Source organism: Peromyscus maniculatus, chromosome 6 (genome assembly GCF_049852395.1).
Source record: "Peromyscus maniculatus bairdii isolate BWxNUB_F1_BW_parent chromosome 6, HU_Pman_BW_mat_3.1, whole genome shotgun sequence".
Lineage (NCBI taxonomy): Eukaryota > Metazoa > Chordata > Mammalia > Rodentia > Cricetidae > Peromyscus > Peromyscus maniculatus.
In genome coordinates this window covers 98446986-98474406 of record NC_134857.1, presented here as the reverse complement: position 1 = coordinate 98474406, position 27421 = coordinate 98446986, and the positions used below count along the sequence as shown (strand labels likewise).

Genomic DNA, 27421 nt, shown 5'->3' with positions numbered 1-27421 from the left:
TCTCTGCTTGTATCTGTTTCTTGCACTTCTACTTTGGCTCTTTTTCTTGGTTCTTTTGCTCCATTCTGCTTTGTCTGTTTTTATTTTATTTTATCTTACTTTGTTATCTTATTTTATTTGTGTTATTCTTTAAATGTCTATTTATATTCTAATGAAAACTGAGAAATGATGTTGATTTTGGTAGATGGGGAAGTGGGAATGATTTGGGAGGGAGTTTGGGCAGGGAAAATTGTAATCAGAATATATTGTGTGAAAAATATACATTTTTCGTAACAAAAAGAAAATTTGATTTTTTTCTTTATTAATTTTTATTCATTTTTATAGTTGCTAAAAGTTTGGTAAACTAATGTTACATAATCAAGTTACTTATTCAATATGACCAAAAATGCTGCCTCAGGATCAGGTAAAGAATTAGAATACTTTGTTTTCTAATTCTTTTTAACACTTAGTAGAGATTCAAGCTACTGAAATATTAAAAGGAAAAAAAACATGAGTGAAAGTAACTGATAAAATTCTCATTATATTCTGGTGATATGATAATTAATTAAAATCTCACTTTAGAACTAAAAATAACTAATCAATTACTTTAAAAGAAAATGACAGTATTCAGCAAAAAACTTTTCTCAGGTAGTAAAGATGGTGTTTTATACTCTGTTATAACATTAGTTTATATTCATTGGATTGAAAACTACGTGGCCTACTCAGCATACTCCTTGTTAAAAGTAACTTCTGGGTGATTATTTGTTGAAAAGGTAAAACAAAATTAAGATAATGTTGGACAATTAATGTCAATGATCTATGTGTTTGTATCTAAATAGTTCTCAATATACCCTCCAAGTGCATGTGTGTGTGCGTGCATGCGTGTGTATGTGTGTGTGTGTGTGTGTGTGTGTGTGTGTGTGTGTGTGTGAAGCCAAGGATAAACAATATAAAACTAGAAAAGTTTATTGCTAGGAATCTGTTGTGTGAACTTAGCTGAGTATAATTTTAGCTGAAACAAGCTAGAGACAGATGATAATATGTCTTGGTGATGAGGAGATAATTTCACGAGTTCATCTCACTTTCAAAAATAGACCATCTTTGGGCTAAAGTGAGCAGGTCATAGATGCTGCATGAGTATCCCATCAGCAAAGGCAAACCCTCCAAGTGTTCTCTGTCCTCTTTCCTCAGAACTACAGAGCGATCCATTATCACAGACCAAGTCTATGAACATTCCTCCCTTCATATCTTCAAAGAAACTGGGAGGTGGACAAAATAGAAATAAATTCCTCATCTATGTTCCAGTTTTTCTCAATAAGACAGTAACTGTCTTGGCCCTAAAATTCAACATGTGAAATGGTGATAACTTCTACACAGAACTTTTCAAAGATGACATTTCAGAAGTACTCTATGCAAATAGAGATGAATTTTACCCAAACAAAAGTTGCACAGTTTATTAACAGACACTGACTAAGGATAAGAATATTGCCAGACATTGTCAAGGCTACCTAACTGTAAAATCTGAAAACCATGTGAGTGTATATAAAAAATGTATGTTTTCTTCACACAGTACTCTATCTAATTTTATTTCCCCATAAGTTTAGAAATGAGAATAGGTATGCTTTAATTTGCATAATATATATATCCTGTGAAAACTCAATACAATTTTTTAATCTCCTGAATTAAGGGATTATAGGCATGTGTTGCCACCCCTGTCTCCTATTGCTTATAAAATACTTTTAAGCAATTTCTAAATTATCTTTGACTGGTAGAAACATAAAATATATTAATTTGAAATTTTAATGTGTAATACTTTGTTTACTTAGTAAAAATTATCTGAGAATTTAAATTCCAAATCAAAGACATTCAAAGAACTTTCCAGAATGTGCTCTTGTATCTAGTCATCCATAGACCATCTTTGTGGTCACTATTCTTTGTAACACTTAATTTTATGATGTCTACATCCACATTGTATTTTTGTGACCACTCGATTTGTCTGGTAATTATGTGTGAAACTTCATCATTTAACCATATTAAACATTATAAAAATAGAAACAAGTGAAAAAGTTCACAATACTATTTTGTTTTCCATTATTGATTATCTCTAGGTTTTTTTTTTTTTTTTTTTTTTTTTAGTAAAAGCAAAAATCCATGCAGGGTTTCTATTCACTTTTCAAAATATTATAAAATATTATAAAAATTATAATTTTTAAACAAAACAGGAACATGTCCAATTGAAGAGGTAAGGTCGCAGAATAATAGTAGTAATTTAAAACTAGGGTATCTAAAGTCATACTCTGGAAGTATACCATAATCAGCACCATGTCTATCTTTAAAAGAAGAACACAATCTTTACTGGACAAAACAATAAAGCATAACTATTGTCTTATTCCTTATGAATTTACTACTTATGTTGAAAAAAGCCAGACATAAAATAATAGCATGATACACATAATAAAGAAAATAAACTTCTGGAAGAAATTACAATCCAAGTGTTGAAATGCTAGTGTTTCAGAGAGCCACAACTTGCCTGAACAAAAACACGATTAAAGACACCAAATCCTTCCCTTGGCTGCACTGAACCCCTAAAGCTATTTAGGAATTTGTTTCTTACAGACAATTAATCACATGCAGGTGTGCCAGATGAGAACTATTGATTGCCCTTTTCCAGGCTAGTGGCATTCAGACAGTAGACAGACAAATGCCCTAAGCAAGGGGAAGTATCTTTCTGCTAGTCCTAGGATAGCTTTTAATTGTTCATTCCTAAAATGCACAGCATTGACCTTAAATCTCAAACATGCAGCCTTCTCCGTTTTTATTTCTCTACAATGTACAGACAAATGTTATTATATCTCTTATTCACCTTTACACCAAGGTCCTTCATAAGCTCAATCTCAAAATTCACAACATCATATGGCAACCGAAACTGAGGGATTTCAGAAGTGCTGCAAAAACAAAAAAGAAAAACACGATAAAGGAAAATTAGAGTGAAATTTATCAACCTAGAAAAAATGGCTAATGTGTTTTTATTGATCAGCATTTAAGGAAGAAATAATTACTAGTTAATGTAGAAGATAATATTAAAAAATACCCAATATAAAACAAGCAATATAAAATTATCCAAAAACAATTATATCACTTTAATTAATTTATTTATTAATAATCCTATGCTTTTAAGATATTAAAATCTCAGAGTAAAAATCAATTCACAGTAAACACAGAAATTTTATATATCTATTCCCAAAAGCAAATATGTTTTCTACAGAAAGACTGCACATTTCAGCGTGTTTTTTTTTTTTTTTCTGATGATCATTAAAACAGATGTGAGAAACCATTTCATTGAGGTTTTGGTTTGAATTTCTCTGGTGATCCACTACATTCATCTCATAGACATTCACAAGTTCTCATGTGAGACATAACACAATTTGATTTCCTGATATTTGAGTTCATTATATGCTATGGACACTAACTCCTTACTGAATATATATTGTAAATATTTTTCCATCTTTGTAAGTTATCCTTTCGAAAAGCTCATTGTCTTATTGCTGTGTGTAAACATTTTGATTGCAGTTTGAACTTTGGTTCTCCTGTCTTTGCTTTTGAGTCATATTCATAAAACAATGACCAAGCCAATGTTATAAAATTTCACAGTTTCTGGATTTATCTCTATATTCATCAACCATTTAAAATTAATTTTTAATAACTAGAAATTTAGTTTTATTCTTTTCTTGTGGCTACACAATTTTCTCATTACTACTTATGTAAAAGGATACCTTTTCCACATTATGGCACAATCCTGTTATTTTCTTGATGTTCCTTCTAAAGACTGGCTGCCTGTAAACTTGTGAGTTCATTTCTGAGCTGAGTTGCAAATTTTTTCCAAGCCTCTATATTTGTTTTGAGTTATGGCATCTTTGCATTTTGTTTTAAGTTGGATCAACTTTATTCTTTTAACTCAGGATTGTTTGGACTTGTCAGGTTCTTCTGTGCTTCAATATAAATGTTAGAAAAATTTTCCCATTTTCTGAAGCCTATTAAGATTCTATAGGGATGATATGGTATTCCTTCAGTAGCATGAATATTTTTGGGATAGTCTTCCAATCTATGAATGCACAGTAACTTCGTTTATCTTGCCCAGTTCAGTTTCTTTCATTATTATTTTGTAATTTTTCTCATAGAGTTCCTTAATTTCTATGTATTTCTATTATTCCTATGTATTTCTGTTGCTTCCATAATTGGACTATATTTTTATAAAACTTTTAGATAATTTGTTGCTAATCTACATAATTTTTTACTGAGTTTTATGTGTTTATATTTTTCTCTGCCACTTTACTGACTTTGCTAATTAAATCTCCTAATTATTTTGAACAATAAGTCAAGAGAAGGGTTACACTTGTGGGAACGAAGTCACAGTACCCCTGTTTGCAATTCATGTAATTCTATACACAGGAGAACTTAAAGGACCCAGCAGCAGCAGCAACAAAAATCTCTTATTACAGTTGACTGCTGTTGGATGTCTTTCTCTATGCTGTGAATATATGTGGCTCCCACTGGATAATTAACAAAGATGTTTTGGCCCATAGCAAGAAAGCTTATAGCCAGGATGGAAATCCAAGCAGAGATACAGGGAGAAGAAGGGTGGATTCAGGAGAGACACAGCTGCTACCAAAAAAACAAGATGCCAGCAGACTGGTAACACCACAGCCACATGGCAGCATATAGATTAAAAGGAATAGGTTAATTTAAGGTGAAAGAACTAGCTAGCAAGAAGCCATACAGTTTGTAAATAATATAAGGCTCTATGTAATTTTTTTATTAAAACATTTTTTTTATTCGTTTTACATACAACCACAGATTCCCCTCTCTTCCCTCCTCCTCCCACTCCCCAGGCTTCATCCCACAACCTATCCCCCATTCCCTCCTACAAAAAAAATAAGGTCTTCCATGAGGTGTCAGCAGAGCCTGGTGCATTCAGCTGAGGGAAGTCCAAGCCCCTCCCCCTGCATCAAGTCTATGTAAGGTGCCCCACCACAGGTAGTGGGCTCCAACAAGCCAGCTCATGCACCAGGGATAGATCCTGCTCCTACTGCCAAGGGCCCCTTAATCAGATCAAACTACACAACTGTCTCCAAGTATGCAGAGGGCTTAGTCCAGGCCCATGGAGGCTCCACAGCTGTTGGTCTAGAGAAAGTGGGAGAACAATGAAAGAGATATCTTGATAGAGGGAGTTATCATGGGGACAGGGAGAAACATGGTGCTATGAAAGTTCTCATGAATCCACAAGGATAACCCCAGCTTAGACTACTAGAAATAGTGGATAGGGGGCCTGAACCTGTTTACCCCAGTAATCAGATTGGTGAATACCCTATCTGTCATGATAGAGCCCTCATCCAGTAACTAATGGAAACAGATGTAGAAATCCACCAGATTGAGCTCCAGGAGTCCAATTGAAGAGAGGAAAGAGGGATTCTATGAGCAAGGGGGGGTCAAGACCATGATGGAGAAACCTACAGAGACAACCAAATCAAGCTCTGTAATTATTTTATAAGTGGCTACAGGACCACAGGTGGGAGAGATTCTTCCTGACCATGGGACGGGGGGTGGGGGGGTGGGGGGGGTGTGTGACACAGAGAAACTTCCCTCTACAGTTGATGACCATTTTCAACAAAGTGTCAGGTTATGCAGTTAATGCACACATTTCAGTAGCCATCCAGACAGCCATGACAAACACACTGAAAAAGATATCAGGTAAATAATTGTATTTCCCAACTGCCACAAAAAAAAAAAAAAAAAAAAAAAACCTGTGAATAAAAACTTATCAAGAAAGTGAAAATCCTCCGCAATGAAAACTTAAAGACAATAAACAAAGAAACAGAGCAAGACATTTGAGGAAAAGAACTTGCGTGAACGTAAATTGGAAAATAAACCTTGTGAAAGTGGTCAAACTACCAAATCCAATCCAGATTAAATGTAATTCCAGTCTAAACTCCAGAGACATTCTTCACACACATAGGAAGGAAAATCTCAAAATGTATATGGCAACTCTCTCTCTCTCTCTCTCTCTCTCTCTCTCTCTCTCTCTCTCTCTCTCTCTCTCTCTCTCTCACACACACACACACACACACACACACACACATACACACACACACACACACACATGTATGCACACACGCACACACACACACATGCACAAGGATGCAAATACGTACAAAGAAAAATGGCCAAAGCAATCTTAAACAAAAATAATACTGTGGGAGTTATCCACCTACTTTATTCCAAATTGTATTCTAGAGACCCACAGTATTAAAAACAACATGATATACAAAATGAAAGATATTCTTCAGTTGAATAGAGCACCCACATATGAGACTATGCAACTGCAGTCATCTGATTTTTATAAAGATACAGAAAATTTATGTTCCAGAAAAGACAGCATCTTCAAAAAAGTGTTCTGGGAAATATGAATTTCAACATGCAGAGAAATGGAAGCCTTGTTTCTCACTTTGTATAATGCACAATTCTAAATGGACCAAGGACCTCATCATCAAGTCTGGTTTTCTGACACTGCTAGAGAAGAAATTAGGGAGTGTGCTCAATTTATAGTCACAGGTAAAGACCTTCTCAAAGGGGTTTCTGTAGCACATGGCATAAGACTAACACTTCACAAATGAGATAACATGAAATCAAAGATGTCCACAGCGAAGGAAACTATCAGCCTGGCCAGGACATGCCACACTAAATGGAAAAAGGATTTTTGCAAACTATTCATCAGATAGAAGACTGGTACCTAAAATATACAAAGAACTTATACAACTAAAGATCAATGAAACAAACAACACAATTTAAAGTGAGTTACGTGGCAGAATAAAAGTTCTCAAGAAATTCAGATGGCTAGCAAACACTTTAAAAGTATTCAAAATTCTTAGTTATCAGGGAAATGTAAATTAAAATTGTTTTGAGAATCTGTCTCATTATCACCAGAATGGCCAAGATCAAGTATAAAAATCACAATAAATGCTGGCACGCGTATGGGGAAAGCAAGACAATTATACACTATTGGAGGGGATGTCAACATATGCATTCATTGTGGAAATCAGTCTGGAGGCTTCTCAAAAACACTAGAAATAAAACTACCATATGATCCAATTATATCACTCTTGGGCACATAACAAAAGGATATTATGTCCTACTACATAGATATCTGTAAATCCATGTTCACTGAGGCTCAGTTTACAGCAGCTAAGAAACAGAATCAACAAGTGTGTCTATCAAAGGATGAACGATAGGAAAAATGTGGTAACTATACACAATGGAATATTTATTTAGCAGGAAAAAACATGAAATTTGCAGCTAAATGGAGGAAACCAGAATGAATATATATATATGTATATATATATATATATACATATATACATATATATATCATATGTATATGATATATATAACATATGATATATAGATAAGATAATATATTAGTGAGGTCGCAGAGACTCAGAAAATAAAAGGTAGAAACTGGAAAAATTGTTCATACTGACTTATGTCACAGAAGCTCAGAAAGACAAGCTTTGTATATTCTTTCTCATATTTAAATCCTAGCTTCTTATCTTCTGTTTTTAATGCTTAACATGCAGTGTGTGTGGAAGCCAGGACACAGGACACCAGCCTCTGGAGTATACCCTGTTAAGGGAGGGGGAAGTAGAATATATGCAAAATTAAAATTGAGACTGGGACTCCTGGGTGTGGAAGTGGTCACATGGAGGGATGCAAGGAATGGGGATTGAAATATGAGAGAAGGTTTAACTGGAATGAATGGTTCATGAAAAGCTCTATGGAAGCCCATGATTAAAAAAAAAAAACACATTGGTGTTGGGGAGGGTGGAGTGGGTATAATCAGAATGGGATGGTGGGATAGGAAGAAAGTAATGGGTGAATGATCTTTGTAAATGCAATGGAATTCAGTAATTTACTGACCATCTTTATATTCACACTTATCAGGGATATTGTTGTCAGATGTTAGAGTACTCTTGATATAAATTAAAATTTGCCTCCTGTAATGTTCTTCTACATTGATGAGTTTAAAAAGATTTTTACAAAAGTTATAACTGAAAAGAAATAATATTAAGATTATTTTGGTATGAAAGACTTCAGGCCCTGGGTTTTTATTTTTTATAACAAACATTTTATTAATGATTCTATTTCTGTACTATTCATTGGCCTGGTCATCATTTCTGATTCTTTGTGATTTTATTCTTCATATGCTATATATTTCTAGGAATACACTAATTTACTCTGGGTTATTCAATTTTTTTTTATAATTCATTATCATAAATCTCCTTTGATCCCCTTTCTGTGGTACCAGATGCCACATCTTCTTTTACCATTGATAATTTTCTTTTTGTACGTCCTATCTCCTTTTTTCTTAGTATAGGTAAAATTTCATTATTTTTCTTTATCTTTTTGAGAAAACAACACTGTGGCTTGTTTTGTTGTGTTTTTGTTTTTCTAATCTAATTCATTTCAGTTTTAATTTGTATTACACTTCTATTATTGCTGTACTTATACTAATTTTAGAGGGAAACTTTTCTTTTCATTTTGTGTTTAGTTTTCAGTTCTGTGAACAGCAATGTTATATGGTTTATTCATACATATGTATATATTTGTATTTATATATAAACCATATTGAATATGAATTTTGAGTTTGTATAAGCTGATGTAAGAAAACACGAAGAATAAACTACCAAAGTTTTGGAGGATTGTTCTTGTCAATTCCTTTATGAATGCAAAGAGATGTTTACATGAGAATGATGGTAAAGTGGTTTTTCTCTAAGGAAACAGTCAGTGGAGTCCAATTTTGTCAATGTGCTCTGCACTTATTATCTACAGACAAAATATATATTTAATTTGCTGTCCATTTTCTGAAGGCCCATCAGTGGTATATAATGCTTCTAATGAGAAGAAGCATTCTCCACCGATTATCTGGGAATCTCTTTGTACCTGGTTGATCAGCACATCATGGGTATTCTAAGAAATATTGAAGGAGCGAGGAAAAGAAAGAAATGCAAAATATCTGTGACTATTTAGACATGAGAAAAATTGGACTCGTTTCTTGTATATAGAAGCTATGGAACAATCCCACATAGAAAAATGACAGAAGCTCATTTGGAAACAAAAAAAATGTCTTTCTCAAGATAAATAAAGGTGCCAAGAGAACCGCTTGGCAGCTATAAGACATGACACACAGTGGACATTGAAGATGTACATACAAGAGAGGACTTTATGAAGTGCTCCTTCACCAAGCACAACTTCAGGACACTAAAGAGTATACAGTTGATTTCCACATATTAGTGATAGACAGCAAACTCAGATGAAGGGGCCACATGGGCATGGCAAAGCTTAATAAAGAAAATGGCCAGGGTGTGAATGTCAGAGTCTGATGCTCAGGAAACAAAGACAATTCTTGGAAGATATAGACTTTTAAATCACTGCACATATCTATTTGGAACTAGGGAATAAATAGCATAAACCCTGGTGACTGTGGAAGGAAATAGGACAGGAGACAAATTTGATATAAATGGTTATTTCCCAAGTTTGTTGAGTTTATGAAAGCATTTGAAATTATTTCCTCTTTGTGTTCTTTTAACATTTTGAAGTTTCAAAAAATACATGTTTGCTTGTGGTGAGCATAAATCCTTCACGACAGTCAGATGGGTGGCAGAAATGTGAAAAAATGTCTTTCTTCTATGTTAATGCTTCTTATGTATAATGGAATATATCAATAACAATTATTTTCAATTCATTTTATAGAACACATCTTATATTTTGGCATAACATTGCTTCAGTTCATGATTGGATAAGTATTGATCCTTAAATTTGTATTGTATTACATGTTCTAAAATAGTTTTTACTGCTATAAGTATTTTACCTAGAAACAGTTAATTTGCCAATTAACATGAAATAATACACGATGTATGTATGTTATAAAACAATAACATTTAAAACAACTAAAACAAAGAGTAGTGTTTCCCTGAGTATGGTACCTAATAGAATATACACATAATTGTTATTTTAAACAAAATTAAAAATCAAGAAATATATATGTATATTATATATATACATAACAATCTCTTCAATAATTAATTTATATGTTCAGACATGTTCTGATATGGGCTACGTTGGCCTTAAACTCATTAGGCAGTTGAAAAGGACCTTGATCTCTTGATCTTCCCACATCTATCTCACAATATCTAGGGTCACAGGAGTGCACCATCATGCCCAGACACCATTTTTTTTTTTAAATTTTGACATAGATTATCCTCTTTTAATTAGAACTTTTGTATTGCTTTGTTTTAAAGAAGGCTTGATCAAACAAAAGTAAAATTTCTGGTAATTTAATATATCTACTGCAGAATCACAAGTAATCAATTATGTTGAGTAAAACAAGAATTCAATCTTGGACCTATTTTACCATCTAAAGTTATTTCTTTAAATTATAGCTGTTATACTAATACCTAAGAGATAAAAGACTATATCCAAATATAAAGACTTCAATACAGAACTAATCTACTGTCTTTTCAGATTGGAACTTTTTGACTGATACTTCAATAGATTAAGAGGCATCTGAAAGTAAATTCACAGACAAGCTTTGGTGTTGTCCTTCTCAGTAGCTCTGCATTGTTTTTCCTAATTTTCTAATAGTGGTACAGAATGCCTCTACGACAGAGAGTATATAAAGGGTAGGTTCAACCCTCGGTGTTGTGCTTAAGAGTCAAAAAGACACAAAGCAAAATGAAGAAAATAAAATTTCCAAACAACAGAGAAAAAAAAAAAACTTGTTTAGTCATGAGTTTCAAGACATTCTTTCTCACTAAAAATGTTCAAATACATAAAAACAAACATTTAGTGTAATTTATATAAATTACTCCACATTTGAATGAAAACTAAATACAGAGATGCTAAGAACCATAATCATGTACTAAAATTGGCAACCCATAATAATTCACAGACAAGGCTGCTTCCATTTTCGGCTTCTTGTGAAAATGCAATTAAGGGGCAAAAAGATTTTCCCTCATCTAACAGGGTACACAACAATTATGCTCGTATTTTTAAAATTAACTCACATATTCATTGATGTGTATAATTGAAAAAAGAACCTACAATGTTTATACATGTTGTTAGTACATTATGACTTTTCTAATTAATAAAGCTGGGGTGAAATGGCACTAAAATGATAGCCAGTATCTTCTCCACAAAATAAAATACAGAGGAATGTATTTCCTCAAAAGAACTTATGAGAAACAATGAGAATTCTTCAATATTTACAAATAACCAACACAGAGAAATAATTATTTCTTGACCATCAGAACAATTTTAGCTTTTGATTCTGTCTATGGGGTTATAATACTAGGTGAGGCTTTTATCTGGAGAGTGAAGTAGTTTTGTCTAATGAATCAAATAGTATGATAAAGTACTTGATTAATATTTATATACAATTTAGACACAACAGTTTATATCAAGGAAACAAAACTTTGATAATTTTCTATTATCTGGAGTTATCACAGAGTCCTCTAATTAATATTAAAATGTATACATTTATTACCCATTTTAAAGATACTAAGAAATACAAAATGTATCATAAACTTCTGTCAAAATTAGATGAAACTTATTTTCTGATTATCAAAGATGATAAAGTTATTGCTTAATGAATAGTTAAGTAACTAGAGAAAGCTTAAGTGCTAACTATAAAAACATAATCCAAATTATAATTTATAATCTATGAGTTTTGTATAAGTCACTTGGGAATAATAATAACAATTTGATTGATGTAATAAAGATGTAATAAACCTAATATCCAATATCTTTCTTATTTTATAGCAAATAATTTAAGCAGTATTCATTTCTTACTTAAAATAAATTTATTAGCCTAAACATAATACATGTCTATTTTTAAGGCCTATTTAAGTAAATCAAGATCCATATTAAACATTGGCCTCAGTGTCTGAAAATTATTTATACAAAGTGACCAGTTCCTATATTCGTGAATAGGTCTACATGGGAACAAAATGACTATGATAGTGAATCCCACTTCACACCAATAATAAAGACTCATACCAAATGTGGAAAAAATATTACTTGAATTCAAAAAAACACTATAAAATGTACTCTAAAATGGCACTTATGATAAAAGTGGTAATAAAAAAATTAAAATGATTTTAAATTGAAAATACATAAGCAGCACAGTATGCTTTATATAGACCAAACTATGAATGCTCCAGTCAGTATTCTACAGAGCCAACCTTTTATTGGGTTGATTGGCCATCCTTGTTAGATGTTTCCATTAGACAAAATATTTTTAGGGATTAAAACTTTCCTTTGTTCTGTTTCCACCATCATCAAGTTTTCCTGACTTCTCTAGCTTCAGAAAGAGAGAGAGAAATTCATATATCAATCTTGCTTAAGTGAAACTTCAGATTTTCAAGCGAATGACATCATTAGTGAGTGAGTCTTTGGGAAAAGAACTTGCAAGATGGCATCTGTGAACCTGAAGTATCTCCTTGACTACAAAGACATCCACACCTGGGATTGATTGCCTTCTGTATTTCTGACATTTTGAAACACAAAATAAATGTAGGCATTACCTTAAACCACCCACATATTCTTGTTTTTCAAATATGGTGATGTCGGAATAGCCTAACCGAGCCAAAAAGGAAGCACAGCTTATACTCGCAGGCCCGGCACCAAAAAGCGCAATTTTCGCCGAGTAGGATTCCGGCATGTGTTCTGGGGGAGGCAGTGCTGGGCTTCTGATCTGTGGGATGTTCATTGCTTTGAATACCTATGGAGAAATCAATTGTGATGATTAAAATTTTAAATTAAATTTTACATCCTCAAACACATTTTTAATGTTTCAACTCATAATTAGCACTTTAATTAGCAATGAGAATTGCATGTTCCACGTAAATATGACTGAGTTGTATTTATGAACTAGATGATGGTAGCGGCTGACTTCTCTCAATCTCTGAAAGGCCTTCCTAGAATATGGGGAGAACTATGGGAAGCATTTTGACTCACATTCCTTGCCCCCACCTCTTGGTCATGCCAGATGCTCCTCTTTTGAGTTCCCACAGTACTTTTGGCACACATCTAACATAACTGCGTGCCAATGTAGGTGTTCATGTGTTGATTTTCCATGTCAGTCAGTTGCAATGCCTCTTTATCGAGTTAGAAAACAAGTCACACGTAAGGAGGCAAATTACTACAGAGCTACCAGTAGCCAGCAATAACCTGGCACATAGCAGACACAGGGTTTATTAATCTATTTCTTTACATCTGATTCTCACTATGAAAAATTAGCTTTAGAGGCACAGGAGAGTTAATGAAGCAAACAAGCAGGGCTCAGAGGTGCCAGGCTCTAGAGAGAAAGCAACAACTTAGACTTAACACTCTAGGGGTCAGCCATCGTTTCCAAACTAAGTGTGGCTCAGGAAAACAGGAAAAATCATCTGGGCTATCTTGTAAAACAGGAACAATAATATCTTGAAATGCAGGATCCCACTGACTGAGAGCAGAAAAGGGTGAGAACTAGCTTAACTCCTAAGCTAAACGGGAGAGAACAGCACGGGTCCAAATAGAACCTCTGCAACACTGAGGGTGGCTTGCAGGGCATCTGATCACTGTGCATGCATGCAGATGGGTTCTGAAAGCCTCTACTCTAAGCAGCAAACCAAAGAGAGATAATCCCACCTGAGTCAATGCAACCATATACTGAAATGCATATAATCAGTCCTTAAACCTTCATCTGTCAACCTCACAGTAGAGTGACACATTTTCATATATGTTGTCTTGTTTTGATCAGTCCATCCAGACTGCTAATAAAAAATTTAAAAAAATATGGAAAGCAATGCATATGCAATACCATGAGTACAGTTAGCATATGAACACCTCCAGACAACTATGATCACATCAACAGGTATATAAGCAAGAAGACAAACTCCCAGGAAATAGAAATTTGTCAAAACATAAACAAAACTTTAGAAGAGAAAAAATGCATAATTTTAAATTTCATACATCTAATAGACAGTATTAATAAATAAATCAATAAATATATTGGTCAGCTGAGAGATGGGGCAAAACAAAAAAAAAAAACAAATAAAAAAACCTGTTGTGACTGAGGCATGGGAAAGAAATTCGGAGGTAAATATAGAAAAAAAAAAAGAGACAAAAAGCAACAAACGAAAAGTTCCAACCAGTGTATAATTGGATTCTTAAAAGCAAAGATAACAGAACATGAGAACAAGCCACAGAGTCTCAGATTAAAAGAATGCATGCAAAAATTTATACAACCTCAAACAAGAAAATTGCCAACCAAAACCTGCTTCTTAACATTAGTAAAGGAGCTGAAAAGTAAAGTAATAAAAAGCAAGGTTAAAAACCATCAAATAAGAAATTTAAAAAAAAAAAATGTCAATAAGCAAGAAGGTGAGCGGCTTCCTCCTAAAACAAGTGACAGCAGTCAGGTGAGAGTAGATGAATTCTAAATGGTTGTATTAAATAGGAAACAAAGAGCCAAATACAGAGTTAAAAGCCCAAGAGATCCGCGCACTAGCGAAGAGCCAAGACCACCTTATCTTACCACTCACAGCCATCCTCACCCTGAGAGAGAGAGACCCTCTTTCCTGTGTGTCTTGTGTTTTTATTGCTTTCCTGTTCTACCTTCTCATTGGTTCAAAGCCCAGCCACATGACTTCCTCGTCACTGCCTGTCTATACAGACCTCCTGGTCTCTATGGTTGATACTGGGATTAAAGACTCAAGGCTCACCACGCTTGGCTGTGTCCTTGACCACACAGAGACTCTGCCTGCCATGTGATCAAATTAAGGGTGTGGGCTACCACCACCTTACTTCTATTCCTGGCTCACAAATGACCTCTGATCTCCAGGCAAATTTTATTTATTAAACGTACAAATAAAATCACATTTCAGCACAATTAAAATATCACTACAGGTGAGCATAAAATATTTCTGGCCAATGAAAAATCTTAATATCTAAAAGCATTTTAGGTGCTAAAAGTACTTTGAAAATGAAAGTTAAATAAAATACTTTCTAAGAGACTTCTTTAGAAATAATAATAGTCAATAAAAATTATTTTTAAGAAGTTCAGGGAGGGAGATTTAGTTTTCTTCAGGAATAAGACACTGAAAGGTTGTCCATGCCTAAGTGATAAGGCCTATAAATATAAACATATGGGCCTATAGGTACACTGATTGGAATCAGAAGTATTTATACACACACACACACACACACACACACACACACACACACACACACACACCTTTAATAATCACAGAAGGAAAGAGCATGAATTTAAAAGGAGAGGCCACGGAAGTGGGCTGGGGGAGTTAGACATAGATATGATAAAAGTACCTTGTACTCATGTATGAGATTATCACAAAACAACCAATAAAATATACCTCAAGGAAAATTAACATTACATTAAAAATTTTAAATGTATGGGTACAGGCAAGTTAAAATTGGTTGTAGAAAGTAATGATGTCTGTCCTATGGGATTTAAGTAATATACAAACTAAACTGTGTAACACAGCCAGAGAGGCTCAATACTTGCCATATTTCAGATCCAACCATTATTTACATGGTCAATGTATTAACTATCACACTGTACCTAGTTCAGAGTACATTTTCTATCCCTGCAGTAGCTACTATACCACAGCTAAAGAATATGTAGGTAGCCAGTGGGGAGGTTTGGTACTTCATTATTTCATTTACAGAAGTAATAAAGTTGAGAAATAATACAAATCAATGCAGATGCTTAGGAGAGCAAAAAAATTGTTATGTGAAAAGAATAAATAATATGAAGTAATTATCACACTGATAGGCTGAATATAATAATTCAAAACACAATTTAAACATTTAACCTTGCAAAGATCCACACATTAAATGTAAGTGACTAAAATGTATGTGCTAACAATCAGAAGCCAGATGAAAGTTGTAAGTACCCCAATATCAGAGTTATCAGGCATTAAATAAAGGTGCATTTATGTCCAATAATATTTCATAGTAACAATTTCTGGCCATTCTGGATCTGTAGGCACTTAATCACATTTTATAGTATATAAAATGAACTTGACAGAAAGACTAAATTAGTTTAGGGATGTAGCTGAATGAGAGAGCACTCATCCTGTGTGTGTGTGTGTGTGTGTGTGTGTGTGTGTGTGTGTGTGTGTGTGTGTGTGTGTGTGTGTATGAGAAAGAGAGAGAGAGAGAGAGAGAGAGAGAGAGAGAGAGAGAGAGAGAGAGAGAGAGAGAGAGAGCAAGAGAGAGCCCATGTGATTTATCATGCATCTGTTCACCATTTTCTCTACAAAATTTGACTACCAATAGAAGTAGAAGTGATGTTGGAATACACTCATGCTTTGGGCAGATCATAATATTTAGTCACCTGACAGGCTGTCTGTGTTTAATACAGAAAAAAAAGTTAAAAAATGTTTCCTCTCTTAAGAAAACCCAGCCAATGATCAATATAAAGAAAGATTTTCCTGTGACTGAGGAATATAACTTTTGTATCTACCTGACATCATTGTAGACATACCTCATCATACCAACATCTGGTTCTAAATTCTGCCACTGAAAATACACGAGTCATTTTCAGACTCCTCCACATGCAAATGAAAGAGCATTAGCAACAAGGACTAGAAAGCCTTCTCTCTCAGTCTGTGCCAAATGGTCCTCATAGCATTTTGCCGTTTGAATTCAAATTCTGCATAGATTTTATCACTAACAATGGTTTTCTTTCTTAAAACACAAACTGGTTAAGGACAGACATAACTTTGACTTCATCTTTTCATTTTTATGACTCCTATAAATAGGGGTATATTTTTTTAAGTTTAAAATCCTTAGTTATGATTTTTGTTGTGTGTGTATTTCAGGGTGGGGCATGCATGTACCATGGGGCATGCATGTACCATGGAGCACAACATGTGAAGGCCAGAGAACTTTTTGGATTGAATATTTTGCTACCAGTATGTGAAACTTGGGAATCAAACTCAGGTCATCAGGCTTGGCTGCAAGCACACTTACAGGCTGAGTCTTCTACTAGCCACATCGAACTGTTTCTTTTTACTAATGAATTTCTATTTTTTTGCAAAATGATTTATTATTCTTGGCTATAATTTATAATTTAAAAATTATAAATATACTTTCCAGTACTTTGATGAACTGTTTAAAGGATAAAGCTTTTCTTTCTTCTTGTATTTGCATTTAGCTCTCTCCTTCATCATGCAGGTCCCAGGGATGTAGCATCCATAACAAGTACGTGTGTCCCCTGAGCCATCTGCTGACTCTCTGAATGAGGTTTTTGTTTTGTTTTGAACACATAATTTTATGCATATGTGCCTAAAGTACTTATGTGTACATGTGTTCAGGGGACCAAAGAGGAGAGAAGAGTAAAAATATGTCCCTGGAAGTGGAGTTACTGGTGGTTGTCAGCTGCCATGTGGGTGCTGGGAATTGAACCCAGGTCCTCTGAAAGAACTGTCAGTGCTCTGAAACACTAAGCCGTCTCTCCAGACACTTTCCTACTGTTTGAACCAATATTTATCTTTTAACTTTATTTCTCTCTAGGGAACATTAGCAGGAAATTAAGTCCCTATGATTGATTATTTTATGGAACATGTAGTTGGAATTTATTATATTTTTCAAAATTAATATTTTTATATAATTTCTGCAAAAACACATTTAAAACACACATTTAAAATTGATAGTGAAGAGATAGTTTATTTCATTTAGGAATTAAAATAAATGCATATTTGTTTTACATTCAGTTGGGTACTCTTAGCTTTATGAATTAATAATTATAAAATTTACTTTGCCATGTCAAAATATGGCCTTTGGAAATTAGCATTACATCTTAACAGACTTTAATAAAATATAAATTACTTTAAAATAATTATTTATTAGTGACTTTGTTGAGAGTAGAATAGTGTATTTGATGATTAAAGCATGCATTCTGTCCAAAAGTTTATTATGTGAAGCTAATATGTGGTTAAAAAAAAATAGGACAGGGTTCATGGAATATCTTTCTTGTTGCATTCATTTAGAAGCAGAGAGAGACAGAGAGACAGAGAAAGACAGAGAGAGAGAGAGAGGGAGAGAGAGAGAGACAGAGACAGAGACAGAGACAAAGGGAGAGAGAGAGAGGAGAAAGAGGAGAGAGAGAGACAGAGAGAGAGAGAGAGAGAGAGAGAGAGAGAGAGAGAGAGAGAGAGAGAGAGAGAGAGCCCAGTTTAACTCTAAGACATTAAGTATGTCCCCCATGGCTTTTGGCTAATGGTATGCAAACAGAGTAGCAGTTACTTAATAGTATTCAATATGTGTATATTTTAGCCTAAGGATATTTTATTTTAATATCTAAGAATAAAACTTTGAATATTCCTTTCAAAACTATGAAGTATATAATATTGAGTCAAAATATGTTTGGGGATCCTTGTTAGGGACTCAGCAGGTCAGAAGGAAAACAAGGGAGTTTACCCCTCATAAGCATACAAACCAAATGTAAATGGTCAGCCCCTGATTTATACAGCCTGAAACCTACCAATACCACATGCAGTTGACACTCAACACACAACCCTGTTCAGAATATTAATTTACAGGTAACACCCTTGTCTGTTTTGTCCTGCTTTGTTTTGTTGTGTGCTTTGTAACTTTATATTGAAGAGGCTTTTCTCTTTTAACACAAACAGTAATGTAAATAGTCTGGTACTATAATCTGACTGCTGCTTAGGTCAAACCTTGACTTCCAGCATTCCCTTGGTGCAGGGTATTGAAGAAGTCCTTTAACTAACATATTTCATTCTCTATGTTTTTTTTTTTTTTTTTTTGGTTTTTGGTTTTTGGTTTTTCGAGACAGGGTTTCTCTGTGTAGCTTTGTGCCTTTCCTGGAACTCGCTTTGTAGACCAGGCTGGCCTCGAACTCACAGAGATCTGCCTTCCTCTGCCTCCTGAGTACTGGGATTAAAGGCATGTGCCACCACCTCCTGGCTCTATTTAATTTCAAATGGAGCCAATAGTATCTCATGAGAGTACTATGAATATTTAATGAATTACTCTAATGCATATAACACTTTCAAAATGAGTTTGGTCACACAACAAATAATGGTCACATTCTGAGATAGAGTATATTTAAACCCAAACTGCCCAACAAGGAAGCGGCTAACCAGAATAATTATTAAAAGTCAAATTCATTAAAAGAATAGGTTTTGCCTAAGTCTGTAAGAAACTACAAAGTTACCTTACATTGGAAATAAATGAGTGTTGCTGTTGCAATTGGTAGTATCAGTGAGCTGCCTTTTGTATTTCAGTATTATGTAATTTAAATGTGCCTCTAAAAATGAGTTGTGGAAATCTAGTTTGCAATGTCATACAGTAGAGATTGGAGGATGTGATTAGGTGATGAGGGTTCTAGAAGGAGAAGGTTATTGGCATGCTGATGAATTGGATCATCCTTCATTAAAAATAAAATAAAAGCACCTTCCACATAGGAGGACACAGAGCAAACACATCATCTAAGAATCAGAAAAATAGGCTCCCATCAGAAACCAACCAAGCAAATTGATCTAGGATTTAACACTGGAAAATCTGTTGTTTGCAACCTAATTGATTGATGTTACTGAACAGACTGAGATACCAGGGCAATAAATGTGCTGGGGTCCAGCTGCGTTCATCTCCACTTCCCTGATGGTGGATGATGGGAAGTGTTGCTCTCCTCTCTCCTTGCCAGCAGTGCATCTCTCTTAGAGAGATCTCAAGGACAGTTTATATTCATATTGTGAGTTTTAAGGATTCATGATGTCTGGAGAGATGGCTCAGTGGTTAAGAGCAGTGGATGCTCTTCTAGAGGAAGTGAGTTCAATTCCCAGTACATACATGGTGGCTCTCAGCCACCCATAATGGAATCTGGTGTGCAGACATACATACAGACAATGCACCCATATACATAAAATGCATAAATAAGTATGTATTTTGGAGGCAGAGCCAGGCAGATCCTGTGAGTGCGAGGCCAGCCTGGTCTACAGAATGAGATCCAGGACTGGCACCAAAGTAACACATAGAAATTCGGTCCAAAAAAAAAAAAAAGATTCATTCACAATATATTTTGGATTAACAGTTGTTTATCAGATGTGTCCACTGCATTGTTAATATGAATTCACATTTTCAAGTTCTTGTCAAGCAAATATTTCCAAAGCTCATGAAGTTCAGATTCTCAATAATTTCTTTCTCAGATTATACTTTTGATATTATTTCAAAAAAGTCATGGACAACAGTGAGGTTATCTCCTTCCTTACTTCCTTACCTGGATTTCTTTTCATGTCTTATTGCACGATCTTACATCACTCTAGATCCTTGTTTCCACATCAGTGTAGTTCTTGGACTATTTTAAGATTATTTCAGCATTATATCAGTATTACTTATTAAATATTCTTCAAGCCTGTATTAATAATGCTTTATTTGCTGTGACAAAATACCTAAGAAACAGCTAAAATAAGGAGGGTGTATATTGGCACATGGTTTCAGGCTTTTGACTCTATTCCTTCAGGACCCATACATATCAGAAAAAATAAATCCTGGCAAATAAAACTTGGTGGAAAATAATGACTCAATATATGAATAAAGAGGCAGAGAAACAGAAGTCTCAGGAGAAGACACACCTTGTAAGTGACAATTTTCTTCAACTGGACCTCAACTGCTCCCAGCACATTCCTCTATGAACTCATCAATTAAACCCACTGATGAGGCTTATATTATAGCAATCAAACCAACTCTCAATAATGCCACCAGCTCGTATAAAGCCCTTAACAAATCAGTGTTGGGGGAGATGGAAGTCCATTCTCCATTTCTAAGCTGTAACAGTGTTATATTTTAATAAGGACTATGTTGTAGAAAACAGTTTTAGAAAATTCTAGAAGGCTTGTTTATTACCTAGAGACTAAGCACCTTGATATGTATTTCATATATATTTTCACTTAATTCTTAATATATGACTGTGTTTCCCAACAAGTTATTAAGAGAGTGATTTTCTTCCCAATCTTTAATTTCATGGTAAGAACAAGAACTACCACAAGTAGGCACTCAACATAATTTTGATGAATTTAAGAATTTTTGGGGTACAATGATTGCTTCTACAAATCAGTAAGTCACAAAGGAAAATACCACCACTGCACTGAAAAAGGAAAAATTTTACAGCCAATATTGTTTTGGGGGAGTACTTTCAAATGCATTTCCTGGCATAAAAATTCTGTAATTTCTGACCTTTCAACTATCTGGAAAGAACATTTGGTTCATCACTTCAGATTACCTTTAGGAGCATTAGGAAATTTTCTCTGTTTTATTATTTCAAAACAGGAAATAGAGTATTGTTATTTTATAAATGGGAAGAGTAACATGTGGTAAGACGCCATGGACTTACCCCAAGCTGCTTATTTTGGGGAGAGAAATTATGCTTTTCTAGTCATTTTATACTACTTTATAAATTATACCAATCTATAAATTAAAAAGAGAAGACTATCTTAATGCAAACATATTTACTAATTATAATTTTGGGGCAACTCATTTTCGTCTGTTCTTTCTAAAAGGGTACGTAATGAACATACACATGGGTGTCCAATAGCTCTAATTGTTCTTCAAATATTTTTATTTGTTCTTATTAACCAAACAGTAGCAGAAGTAGATCACAGGGAAATCCTAACAATTAAATAGTCTTATAAATTTCAAAACAAAATGGTTGAAAGATATGTTAAAATCATGATCTGGACTCCACAATCCTCCCTGGAGACTCTATGTTTAGGAAATTTTTAATTCCATGACACTACAGAATAAGAATAATTTTTGGAATTCTTGAGAATGTGATGTTTCAATCAGTGCTTGTCTAAAAATAGCACACGTTACTTTTCCTTTTGCTGGTTTTTAATTAATAGGATGGCAGTGTGGCTACAGTTTTACATTTGAATAAAACAAGATGGAAATATTATTCAAAAATGCATTGCTTTAAATTATAAGTCATTTAGAAGATTCTACATAACTTTCTCTATAACTTGCTTTCTTTTGTAAATGATATCTAAGGAAATACTAAATAAAAACTGTTCACTGCATTCATTCTTTGAAAAGAAGTAAACTCAGATTGGCTGACAAGCAGTTTTCTCCACAGCAATTAAATCATGAACATCAGAAGGACAACATGTGGTTTCCTGTGAACATTAGAAATGAGGAAAATTTCATGTCATGGGAATATTCGGTTATCAATGTCATTATTGTATTACTAACTATTCAACTTTATTTTATCAATTTAATGTTAAAATAAACCTTATAGAGAGCTATCTCTGTCGTGGTAAACTTAGGTGCCACTTGGAATTAGAATGGTCCATTATATTTAACTTCTACTTCCATTTAGAAAGTACTGTTATGGTCCCTCTGACTTAGACACTGATATAAATAAAAACATTGAAACTCCAAGGAGAAGCGGTCTGGCTAACAGAATGTACATGCCTTAGATGCAGAATTGCGACAGTGCAATCCATCTAGGGCAGAATTGGCAAATGGTACCTTTCAAGGATGTAGAAATGTAAACCTACCTAAAAGAGAGAAAAATTTGATACCTAAGCCATATCCTAAAATAAAAGGTACATATTATCTTGAAAAGTACTTCACTCCTTTCCATATCAGCTCTATCACTGAACGAGTAAACATTTCTTCAGTAATTTATTATGAGAATCAAATGAGTCATTGATGTAACTTCATAGGTTAATGATTTTTTTCACTATAATTCACTCTGACCATTTCGCTTATGCAGACTTCAACCTATAGCCACAATTTTTAATTAGCAGTCCATGTTTTTATGACTATAATCAATATTAAATTTGAGAGTTGAGACTGGACAATTTAACTACATCGTTCAATTTGACACTGTACAATTTGAAAATATGTGTATTGATACTTTGGTAAACAAATTTCACTCACACAAACAAAAAAATCATATGTAGGTTCACAGCAATAGATGTTCTATGCACTGATACTTGCTTATGGTCTGAGTTTCGCCAAAATTCTTTTTGTACAAATATTCATTCTTGGTTGTGTACATTGAGAGAAAGGGGTGATATATGCATGCATGAAGGCAGGTGCCCATAGAGTTCAGGTCACCTGGAGCTGGAGTTCCATGTACTTGTGAGCCCCCTGATCTCTATGCTGGAAAATGAACTCAGAAACCCGGCAAGAGCAATGCATGCTCTTAACCAGTGTGCCATCTTTCCAGCTCCCATATTTCTGAGTCGGTTCCTTTTGATGGATACCTTTTGGAACCTAGCTAAAATTTCATTTTTTTCAAATATGCTTCCTCAAATATAGGCCATCTACTATATTTATTCCAACAGTACTCTATCCTTTCTTATCAGTACTTTACTGAATTTGCCATCTTCAGTTTCTGTCTATTTTGTCCATCATGATATCCTCATAAACCAAGCATGGATTCTTGGACACAAGTTACCAAAATTTGACGTAAGATCCCAGAATCCATGCAGTGAGTGTTATTCTTTGTCAGGAACAAGATGATAGAAAGTAGACTATGGTGATATTTTATTTGTGCTGAAATTTGATTTTTATTTGTATGTTAATAAATAAGGTTGCCTGGGGAGACCACAGCTAAGAGTAAGCCATTTAGCAGAAGTCCAGCGGTCATGGCACACGCCCTTATTCGGATCACATGGCAGACAGAATCTCTGTGTGTTCAAGGACACAGCAAAGTGGTGACCTGAACCTTTAATCTCAGTACAAACCATAGATACCTGGAGGTCTGTATAGACAGGCAGTGATGAAGAAGTTATATGGTTGGGTTTAGGACCAATGAGATGGCAGAACAGAAAGTCAATAAAAAGAATACAGAAAGAAGGTCTCTCTCTCAGGGGAAGGATAAGGTAAGATAAGGTGGTCTTAGCTTTTGGCTACTGCTCTTATCTCTGGGTTTTTAACTCTTTATTTGACTCTGTGTTTCTTATTTAATAAGACCGTTAAGAATTACATCTACAGTAGACACCAAGTGCATTGAGATGGTGTACTGCAAAGGTGTTCCTTTATTCTACCCACATTCCAGGATGGCTCTGCATATACAAATTTTTCTATAAAAATAATGATTAATAACAAGGCCAATGTTCTTTATAACCAAAAATAAGATGATAAAAAGCCAGTAATTGGAAGATATCTATAATAGGAATGGACTTGTAAATAATATGCCAGGGAATTCTGCATTAAACCATTTTCAAAGATTTTGTTTGTGAATCATCCTAGCATCTGATTGTATGTTCTGATTTGTTACTTTATATAGTTTTATATTATTCCACATGTCTGCCATCTTTCTACTTCTATAAGCCCAAGATATATTATCTATCTATGTATCTATCTATGTATCTATGTATCTATCTATCTCTATCTATCTATCTATCTATCTATCTATCTATCTATCTATCTATCTATCTATGTAGCCATCCATCTCCTTTCTGTTCAAAACACTTGTCATTAGCATAACATTTTTTCTGTAAAAATGGGGCCTCACTGTTAACTCAAGCTAGCTTCAAAATCATAGTCCTTCTGTATCTGTGTCATCAATATTGAGATTACAGATGGCTAGACTTCTTGCCTGGCTAGACTTCTCTAACCAAATAAAAATTTTTATTCAAATGATCCTTATTAATTTTGCATAAGGTTATTCTGTGATGTGTATATAAACTTATGAGTATTATATATTTAATACAATTGTTTTATCTTCACCTTTCATCAATAATGTTATTTTATGTATTATATAAGTCTGTATGTCAATGTTAATTTTAACACATCAAAATGAGCTATTCACTATCTTACAGTTAATCTTTATATTCACCACATTTTTGATGGTTCTTTGTCTTTCCTTCAATTTATTTCCATCACCTTAAAGAAAGACCCTTAGCAGTCCTTCAAAATAGTGAAATGTCAAAATGCTTTCAAAATGATATGCTAGACAAGTACTTTTATCATGGCACTGCAGAAGCAAATTCTTGTGCTGACAGGTGCATGCCCAACACTCAGGCTATATGGCCCTATGCGATTCTTTACCCAGTTCTATTTAAGTAGACAGTTTTACATACTAGTTGCATCTAATTCTAAGTTATTCTTTTTACTTATTTCCCTTCATTGATCTTTTAAATGGAGTCTTCCTTTGTCTCTCATGCTAACCTCAAACTCACAAGAAGACTTAGCCTCCAAAAGCTGGGATTACAGACAAGTGACAGCATGCCTTGTCAATTCATAAAACTTTCAAATAGGGATAAGTGAGTCTGGTTCTCTACCATGTCTGATGCTTTTGGTAGTTAGACCAATGCCAGATATCTGCCTCAGCATCTCTGGGTTCTTATGTGAGACTAGTACAGAGTAACCCAAGTTCTTAAAGCTGAATGCTTCTATACTATTTCTGGCTCCAAGTCACATTCCTATGCCTTTTAACTTCTGCTTTGTATTAAATAAATATTGTGTCTGTCACAAGCAATTCATGTTGATACCATATCTATGTTCTACACAATATCAATAATCATCTAATATACCTATGGAAACATAGACTTCTTTTAAGTAGTTAATATTCAACCCAATTAAAATTTATAAATTTAAAACATAAGTACTCTTAAAGAGTGTGTCTATCTTCAACTTGTAAAAATACAGTTAGAACAAAAGCAAATATTTTTAATCATGCAATTCCGGCCAGCTGTAATGTCATTGGACCTCAAGTCATACTACCTTACTTTATATTTTAAATTTGAATTCTAACCTACCACTTTACAACAAACTGAATATTATACTGGAACTCAGGTAGACTTATCCATCCCTAGAGCTTTGCCATTAATTGTCATTTAGCCATTGGGCATTTTTCACAGATTTCCAAAGGATTTAGGTGAAGAATGTTACACATGTAGTGGTATCTGTCATAACATCAGTCCATTCTAGTGATCATTACATTAAAAGGAACAAATGCAAGTGAATTCCTAACAGACAGTACTGTATTTAGAGTCCAGAAAGCTCAATTTCACTAGATGTGAATTTATTGATTGCATTACTGCACACTATTTCCATCTCTATCTTATTTTTCCTAGAAATAATTCACCTTGTGTGTGTATGTTATTAGAAGAGTTTACAATTATTGATCACACTATTTAAAATAGGTATAGTATAGAGGAATTTGAATAAAATAATGGAAGTTTGGGATAACAAGACAAGTGAGTGATCATATTAATCTAACAAGTATCCTTTATCCCAAAGCCTATTTGTAAATTATCTGACCAAAGTATTGGTCATTAGCATTGGCTATTATCTCTGATCATAATAATGTATCTTAGTTTTAAATTAGATCCATGAACTAGTATATTTTATTCCTTAGTTTCAGAAACTATATCATCAGTGTGCTAAATGTGCTCATGAATTTACTCTGCTATCACAAAATCAGTCTTCAGGCTTTTAAATTAAAAGAAAACGATAGGAAAACCAGAGGTTTGGCACCCCTCATTACATAAGACCCATCCCAAGTTTATGCATTGTAATTTTATAAAAAATGTGTAAATTTTAAAATAAGACACCCAATTTCTATTTTGTGTTTTCCCAAGCTCTACAAAGCTTAGATTCTCCCTGGATGAGAAATGATAGTTACATGGTCAATAGGAAAGCTTTTTAATAACATACAAAAAAATATGCCTTAGAAAGGAAAATGACTTGAATGTGTGTATTGGTCTTATTGGAACAATTTTAATTTTAATGTGATCACTACTTATCTAGCAGAAGATGAAGGAGTTGTGAATGGTGAATGGGACAGATGAGGCTTCTATCCTGAGTCACGGGCTCTGTAGGTGGTGATTGACTCCGGATCCAGAAAACCTGGATTAATGTAAAGCCTGTCATCAGCTAGAAATGTTTCCTAGAGTAGATGAGAGATTGCAACATACTGGAAAGAATACAAAGCTCTAGCTTTCCTAGACAGGTTTACAGTTGTGGAAGTTAGTTATGTCTATGGAGTCTTTTGTTAGCTATGTATAGAAGGAAAATAGCATGAACTTTGAGGTGATTTCAGGGCTTATTCACTAATATCTAACACTGCATCAGTGAATTTATTTAATATTAAATATTATTTCAATCACTTTGGCCCTTTGTTGCTTCATGTCCAAGATGCCAAAACAACTAAATGTCATGGCTTGTTAGTTACCCAAATTTTGAAGCCTAATATCACAAAATAAATGTACCGCCATAGAAGCACTGTGTCTGGAGTTTCCCCATCTATTCTTTCCACTAACATGGTCTAATTACCTACCATGCAAGTAACACAAAGCCTTGAAAGTTAAATTATTAGCCTCAGAATTCTAGTAGAATGTATAGC

The 27421-nt window shown here is 34.1% G+C and overlaps 1 protein-coding gene across 1 annotated transcript in view; it reads right to left on the bottom strand.

The window, feature by feature from the left end:
• The window catches only part of Dpyd (dihydropyrimidine dehydrogenase), an 837903-nt gene that overhangs the window by 598152 nt on the left and 212330 nt on the right, over window positions 1-27421 (bottom strand). Inside the window, exons 6-7 of the mRNA XM_006977841.4 lie at window positions 12615-12811; window positions 2843-2924 (exon numbers count right to left, since the gene is read on the bottom strand). Of these exons, the coding sequence (XP_006977903.2) occupies window positions 2843-2924; window positions 12615-12811 (279 nt within the window). The remainder of the gene's footprint in view (window positions 1-2842; window positions 2925-12614; window positions 12812-27421) is intronic.